Source organism: Monoraphidium neglectum (assembly GCF_000611645.1).
Source record: "Monoraphidium neglectum strain SAG 48.87 unplaced genomic scaffold scaffold02588, whole genome shotgun sequence".
In the NCBI taxonomy this organism is placed as follows: Eukaryota; Viridiplantae; Chlorophyta; class Chlorophyceae; order Sphaeropleales; family Selenastraceae; genus Monoraphidium; species Monoraphidium neglectum.
Window position 1 is genome coordinate 1472 of NW_014011040.1, and position 7304 is coordinate 8775.

A 7304-nucleotide genomic window follows, 5' to 3' on the forward strand; every position below is an offset into this window, starting at 1 on the left:
CCTCGACACACTCATTGCGACGCCCGCGCCCCCCCCCCTCCAGCACGTCCTCCGGGGCGCGCTGGCTGCCGCCACAGCTGGCGCGCATGTCGCCGCTCGTCCAGCGCGCTCTGGCCACAGTGGCCATGATTGCGGTAATCAGAATGGGCTATTACATCCCGCTCCCCGGCGTCGACTTGATGCGACTGCCGTCCGCCGCGGTCGGCAACACAGAGGGTGCGCAGCCGCCAGTCCGCCGCGCGGAGCTCCTAGCGCATGCGACTCTGTGCGCGGCGGGCATGCGCAGCGCGCGCCCGCTGCGCTGCGAAGGAAGCGCGATCGACCGTCCTAGCGGCGCCTCCTCGCAGCTTGGCCTGGCCGCCTGCCTGCGTGTTGCTGGTTCCCTGCATCCCCCGGTCCCCCCAAACACGCACACACACACACACACACACACACACGCACACACACACGCACACACACACACGCACGCACACATACATATATACACACACAAACACTCACACACACATATACAAACACACACACACCGCGACCAACGCCCGTGCAGGCGAGCGCCTGATGCGCGCGATCTACGGCCAGGCTTCCGAGCTGCCCGCCAGCCTGTTTGACCTGGGCATATCCCCCCACATCAACGCCAGCATCCTGGTGTCCATCCTCCTGCTGCTACCCAAGGAGCTATTAGAGTGGCAGCCACTGGACAGGCTGAGGGAGGCGCGGAAGGAGGGCAAGTCGGTGAGGGGCGCGCGCAGGGGCGAACGCGGGGGCGGATGGGGGTGCAGCGGCCGCGGGGCCGGTGTCGCGGGCACTGGGGTTGGTGATGCCCCCCGGCTGGTGGCGGGGCGGGACGGTAGGACGGGGCGTGGCTTTGGTCATGGCGACAGCGACGCCTGGCAGCCGTGCTCGCTGCATCCCATGCAACTTGCCTGCTGCGGGTCCCCTTGGTCCCCCTGCCCAACCCGCCTTTGCCGACTATGTGGCCGTTGGCCTCCCCACAGGGCGAGGCAGAAATCAACGGCGTCATTAACAACACGGCGCTGGCCCTCGCGCTCTGGACGGTGCGCAAGCTCAAGGGGCAGACGCCCAAGCACCCCTGGGCTGGCGCGCTGCTACTTGCGCTCCCCCATGCGCGCGATATGCTGCGAGCCATGCTGCGAGGCCCGTCCCCGGCCCGCCGCCTCACCGCGCAACACCACACGCGCGTATGCCCCGCAGGCCTTCACCCGCGCGCGGCAGCTGCTGCCGTACGCGCTGCTGCCGCAGTGGTTTGTGCCGCAGGCGACGATGGCGCTGATGGCTGGCACCTTCATGGTGCAGCACTGCGCCAACACCATCACCGCCGCCGGCATTGGGAACGGCTCCACCCTCGTGATCTGCATGGGGATCATCACGGGTGCGCGCTCCAGTGGCAGCGGCCCACCCGCGCGCCGCGACCGCAGCGCCCGGCTTGCTCCGCTGATAATTGTGACCCCCCCACGTCCCGTCGTACAACAGCGCCAGCCCCCAGTTGCTCGCCAGCTCCACGCCTCCCGCGCGTCCCTCCAAGCCCTTGAGAGCCGTGCCCGTGCGGGACAACCCTCTGCTCCTCAAAATGCACCCGCCTGCTCAACCCCTATCGAGCCGACCTGGCAGCCCTCTGCGCCTCGGCCCGTTCCTTCTCATTACCCGCAACACCCCACCCGGGGCAGCCCTTGTCTCGAACCCATCCCTCCCACAATCATGAGCATAAGCAAAGCTGAACAGCAAACCGCCACCACCACCGTCACCACAATCACTACCATAACACAAGGAATCCAACACTTATTGCGTCAACCACTCCCCTCCCTCTTCCTTAGAGTATGCCGACACCATACACGCGGTGCTAACGGCCCTGGAGGCGTCTGCGCTGCCGCCGCTGCGCCTGGCGGCGCTGCTGGTGGGGTACCTGGGGCTGGTGCTGTTCACGGTGTATCTCAGCAGCGCGGAAGTGCGGCTGCCGATGGTGCAGTACAGCAGCACGCCGCCGCAGGTGGGGGCGGCTGGGTGCCGGTGTTGTTAAGGGTGGGGACTCAGCAGCTGCGCCGGCTGCAAGGGGGACGCTCTGCTGCGCGTAGTTGCCGAGCGGGGGTCTGGCGCGAGCGTGGTGCGTCAATTCATGCAAAGAAAGTCAGGGCCAAAGGCCCTCCATTCTGTCTGGGTCAATGGAAGGCATTCACCGCCCTTCCCTTCACCCTCCGCTCGCCCGCTCGCAGCCGCGCGGCGCGTCGAGCGGCGGCCAGGGGGAGCTGTTTGCGCAGGCGCGGCTGATCTTGGACCGCCGCGCGGCGCAGTCTGAGGCTTCGGCCACGTACTTCCCCATCCGCCTCAACTCCTCCGGCGTCATGGTGCGCGCCGGCCGCCCGCCGCGGCAGGTTGAGCTGCAGCCCTCTGGCCCGGCTGTCGCAGGATGCCCTGCCCTTTCCTCAACTGCACGCACGTATGCACGACCCTTGAACGCCGCGCCGACAGGCCCATCACACATGTTATGATGCTCGGAGTGCACTCCCCTCCAACGACGCACCCAACACATCCCGCAACCCCCTCCGACCGGCACCCCCTCAGCCCATGATCATCGCCTCTGCCGGCTACTACGGCCTGCTGCCGCGCTTCCTGGACCTCCTGGGAGCCCAGTCGGCCGTCGGCGTGCTGCACGCGTTCCAGGCCTCCCTGCCGGGGCTGCTGCTCTACGGCCTGCTGGTCTTCGCGATGGAGTTCCTGCCGTTTGGCGCGGTCAACCCGCAGGAGGTGTCGGAGTACTTCAGCGCGGTGCGGCCCCTGGCCCCGCGGGTGCCCCCTGACGAAGGAACCCTGGTCGTTTCTTGCGGCTGCCCTCTAGATGTGTGCTGTGCCGCGAAGCTGAGCGCGTGGCAGCTGGGTGCATCAGCCCTCAAGGACAATTTATTTGGACGGTGCATGCACCAGGTACTGGTGCCAGTGGGTTTTGCACTTGTTTTCCACCATGAAACCCTGCACAAGCGTAAACACACACACACGCACACGCACGCACACACACACGTGACAGATCAACGTGGGCATCAAGAGCGTGGCCCCCGGCAAGTACACGGTCGACTTCCTGCAGCAGAAGGTCCGCCAGTGCAAGTTCTGGGGCGGCCTCGCGCTCGGCGGCCTCGCCGTCGCCGCCCACGCGTTCGACGCGCTCTGCAACGCGGCGCTCGGCGTCAGCCTCGCGACGACGAGCCTTGTCATCATCGTCGGCGCGGTGCTGCAGACGTCGCGGCAGGTGGCGTCCCTGCGCGAGGGGCCCGCCCTGGAGCAGCGGCTGGACCAGGAGCGCATCGTGATAGGGTCGCTCGCACACATGTGATTGCACGGATCGTGCCATTCCAGGCAGCCCTGTCATGCCCGTTGCCTCCCTCCGAGGCCGTTCGAGCGCCTGTCCACGTTTCTGTAACGCTCTGCTGCTGCCGGTTGTGAGGCAAACGAGGCAGCACTTCGTGCCTGCCAGGCTACCAACTCCTTGCTGCGTCGAGGCCTAGTCGGGCCACACTTGCTGCTGTGTTACAGGAAGCCTACAAGCTCTTGCGTTGGCTGGTTGCACAGGCATCCCGCCAAATTGACAGATCAGCGGAATGCAGACGCGCCGCCGAAGCAGCCCCGGAATCAAAAATGCTGGACGTATCAATTGTGAGCGAGTATGTGCAAGTGTGTCCCCGTGATGTCGCCAGTGGGCCATAATTGCTGGATATCTAGATGCTGTAGCCGACGCCTGCCAGCAGCTCCTTGAGCTTGCCGGAGTTGTAGGCAGCCACGGTGTCTGCAGGCAGGCGCACAGGCACAAAGCGCACGTGAGAGGGAGGGAACAGGGGCTGAAGATGATATTGTGACCACGGTAAACATGGACAGCTGCGCAGCGCAAGCAGCAAGCTGCAGGCAATGAAGCAGCAGCGACTGCGCATGGCAAGTCAGTCCCTCGGGTCAGGCGCACCGTCGCAGCCGCCGACGTGGCTGCCGCCGATGAAGACCTGCGGCACGGTCCTGCGGCCCACAACCTCCAGCAGGGAGTCCTGGTACTCGGGGCCGTCGTCTGCCGTGTTTTGAGGGGCGGGGCAGCGCTGTGGTGGGAGGGAGGGCGCGCTTGACCGACGGGCGCTGGACCCGGTCCTGACAGCGCTGACAACCCTTGACAAGCGAGGCACCCGCCTTGCCGTGCCACGCGCGATTGAGCTGCTTCTGTACCTCCATCAGCGGATCTAGTGGTCCCCCTGCCCATCCCGGACCCCTTGCTGCACCCTGCCCCCAGCGGGCCCCTGGGCCGCACCCAGAGTGTTGAGCTCGATAACCTTGGCGTCCACCTTGAGGTCACCCAGCAGCCCCTTGACCCGAGTGCAGTAGGGGCAGGTGGTCTTGGAATACACCACGACCTGGCAGGCATAGGCGGTCAACAGGTCAACAGGTTGGTTGCTTGGGTGGGTTGGTTGTGGATGGTTGGTTGGTTCCGGTTAGTAACGTCGCTGGGTGCATGGACCTTGTGTGCCATTGGGGACGGCAGGCTGCAGATTGGTTGCGTGTCGCATGGCTCGGTTTAGCAGCGCGACAGTTTGGAGCAGCGGCGGGGCTCAGCACCTTGTTGTCCTTCACAGTCTGGCGCACCGCGTCGGCCTGAGAGGAGGGTGGCGTCGGCGGCCGACAGGACAAGTGGGGCACGGTTTCGGTCGTTGGGGCTGCGCTGATGAGGCGAGCTGTCCGAGCGATACGGCTGCTGGTAACAAGGGGGAGTGCGGCGACGCCAAGGAAACGCCCTATTGATTTACCCCTGCTCTGCTTCTGTTGGTTGGCCAAACCCAGCCCACTATAACTGCGCTTCTGTGCAATGTGACAAGACATAGCAAGAGATGCTCTCCGCGGACCTTGGAGGCCATGGTGCGGACCGCCGCCCTGCGTCCTCGGCCTGTGGGTAGGAGGGAGCACAGGCAGGTGAGGGTGGTGGTCTGCGCCTGTGGGCCTCGTTAGCTGAGGCTGTGGCCAATGGGCGACTCTCGTGATCAATCCCCTTGAAATGCCATCTACTTGCCGTATGTCCCGGCCCTCCAGGTGCGGGAGCTGAGAGCAGAGACCGCGGTGCGCTGCATCGTGCTGACGTACTGAGTGGGTAGACTCGGGTCAATGTTTAGCACCAGGACGTCGAATTATTAATGAAAACTAAGCGCGGGCTCAGTCATAACCTATGTCCAGATCATAAACCTTCACGCCTACCCCGCTGCCTACGGCCTGCGAGTGTAGTGACGGGTGCTCATTGCAATCGACATTGTATATGATAAATTTTCATGGGCCCAGCGCCCTCACACCCGCGCGCACTCTCGCCAATTCAAAGCGCAGCGATCGGTCAAAAGTGCCGGCTAGGGCGTCGCAGCAGCTCCAGGACTCACAACAAATATTAGTCTAATTGCTCAGCTGGGCACGGAGGAACGCAATGTCGGGGAGGACGCCCTCTTCGGTAGGCTCACAACGCTTGTTTTGCCGGAGAGGCTGCGCGTGCTTGACGGTAATACTGCGGTACAAAGCATTGAAATTCCTTGTCGCCGCAGATCCTGCGCGGCAAGCGTGCTGCGGCACAGGGGGACGGCGGCGGCAAGCGGCGATTCAAGTCGCTGTCTGGGCGGCGTGTGAGCTTTGCGCCCGATGACGAGCTGGAGACCATGCACTTGTTCACGGTGGGCACAGTGCGGGGCCTCTACTAAGTGCCAGGGTGGGCACGCATGAGGGGTATGCGTCACGGTCATGCAGAACCACGCGCGAAGCACTGCTGCAGCAGGCAGCCACAGCAGAGACGCCAGCAGCGCCGAGCAGGCGCCAGGGGCTTGCCCAGGGCACACCTCCTGGAGGCGCGATCATATAAGACTCCTCCCCCGCGTTAATCCCGCACGCATCGCAATACAGCGGCTCGCACGGCACCCCACCACTGCTTATTCTGATTCCTCCCCCACCTCCCAAACAGGACAAGAAGACGCCCTCGCCGCTGCCCCAGCAGCAGGCGGGCACGCAGCCTCTGGGGGAGCTGCAGAACCTGGTCCACGGCACGCCCAGTCAGCAGGGCGCACCCCAGGCAGCTGCACGGCAGCCGCGCTTCGACTCGTCCCACTCGCCCGTGTTTGGCGCGGGCGGCAAGGGCGGCGCCGCAGCGGCCGCGGCCGCGAGCCCCGGAGGCCCGTTCTCCCCGACCATGTCAATGGAGATCACGAACGACACCATTCAGCAGGAGGCCGCAGCCATCGCCGCCGCGGCCGACGCCGCGGCGCGCGGCACGCCGTCGCGCTTCCGCGGCGCGGGCGGCGGCGGCGACGACGACATGAGCCTCACGCTCGACGGCGGCGCGCCGGGCGGCGCTGCGGGCGCTGGGTATGACGGCACGGGCACGTTCAACATCACAGATAACGTGCCCGGCCTGTCGACGCTGGTGGAGGAGGACGAGGAGGCGTTTGCGGTCGAGTCGGCCGGCGGCAACGATGGGACGGCAGAGATGGACCTGACCGGACTGACGGGCGGCGCCGGCTTCGCGCCCGCCGCGCCGCGCGCGGGCCTGCCGTCGCCCTCGCCCGGCCGCTACAACACGCGCCGCAGCAGCAGGGGCGATGCGGACGCGCACGTGGGCGCGGCGGCGGCGGCGGCGACGCCCGTGGGGGCAGACGCGGCGGCGGCGGCTGTGACGCCAGGGAGCAGCAGGCGGCGCAGCGGCGCGCGCAGCGCGGCCGCCGCCGGCAGCGTGAGCCCGATGATCATGTTCACGCCCCCCTCCGCAACCAGGACCACCCCTGCGCATGGGCGGGCCTCGGCCGCAAAGTCGCCCGCCCCTGCGGCGTCAGCGGCGGCGCGCGCGCCAGCATCTGTGAGCCCCTCGCCGCTGCGCCGCTCGGCGCGGCGGTCGGCCGGCCAGGCGGCGTCGCCGCTGCCGGCGGCGCTGCAGGCCGTGCAGGAGGCGGAGGAGGAGCACGTACCGCTGTCAGACAGCCACGAGCAGGATGCAGCCCAGGATGAGCCGCGGGAGAAGATGCAGGAGGAGGGCCTGGAGGAACAGCTTGAGGGGCAGGAGGAGGGGGAGCAGGAGGGGGAGCAGGGAGAGGAGCAGGAGGAGGAGCCCGGCCCGACCGCGCGTGCCCCCTCGCCGCTGGCCCTGTCCCCGGTCGCCACCGAGGTGGTTGGCGGCGGTGACGAGGGCCCCGCGCCCTCCAGCGCCCCGCGCGGCGGGGGCGCCGCGTCGCAGCGCCGCGCCAGCTCCGGGCGCCGCCTGTCGCTCCGCAGCGGCGGGGGCGGCGGCGGCAGCACCGCGGCGG

General features: G+C 67.0%; 3 protein-coding genes across 3 annotated transcripts in view; 2 read left to right on the forward strand and 1 right to left on the reverse strand.

Moving 5' to 3' along the window:
• Positions 1–143: 143 nt before the first annotated feature.
• Positions 144–3340, forward strand: MNEG_11092 (Preprotein translocase subunit secY; the record flags this gene model as incomplete). Its single annotated transcript, XM_014040434.1, has 8 exons — positions 144–216; positions 548–732; positions 996–1055; positions 1213–1390; positions 1833–2005; positions 2229–2360; positions 2578–2781; positions 3038–3340. The coding sequence occupies 8 exons, from the start codon at positions 144–146 to the stop codon at positions 3338–3340; spliced, it is 1308 nt and encodes a 435-aa protein (XP_013895888.1).
• A 382-nt stretch (positions 3341–3722) lies between these two features.
• Positions 3723–4513, reverse strand: MNEG_11093 (Glutaredoxin-C8; the record flags this gene model as incomplete). The annotated part of the gene is made up of 4 exons (XM_014040435.1): positions 3723–3790; positions 3962–4060; positions 4295–4397; positions 4502–4513. The coding sequence occupies 4 exons, from the start codon at positions 4511–4513 to the stop codon at positions 3723–3725; spliced, it is 282 nt and encodes a 93-aa protein (XP_013895889.1).
• Positions 4514–4893: 380 nt separating this feature from the next.
• Positions 4894–7304, forward strand: part of MNEG_11094 (hypothetical protein) — a gene marked incomplete at both ends in the record, with an annotated part of 3246 nt that continues 835 nt past the window's right edge. Inside the window, 3 exons of the mRNA XM_014040436.1 lie at positions 4894–4896; positions 5562–5687; positions 5972–7165. Coding sequence (XP_013895890.1) covers positions 4894–4896; positions 5562–5687; positions 5972–7165 — 1323 coding nt within the window. The remainder of the gene's footprint in view (positions 4897–5561; positions 5688–5971; positions 7166–7304) is intronic.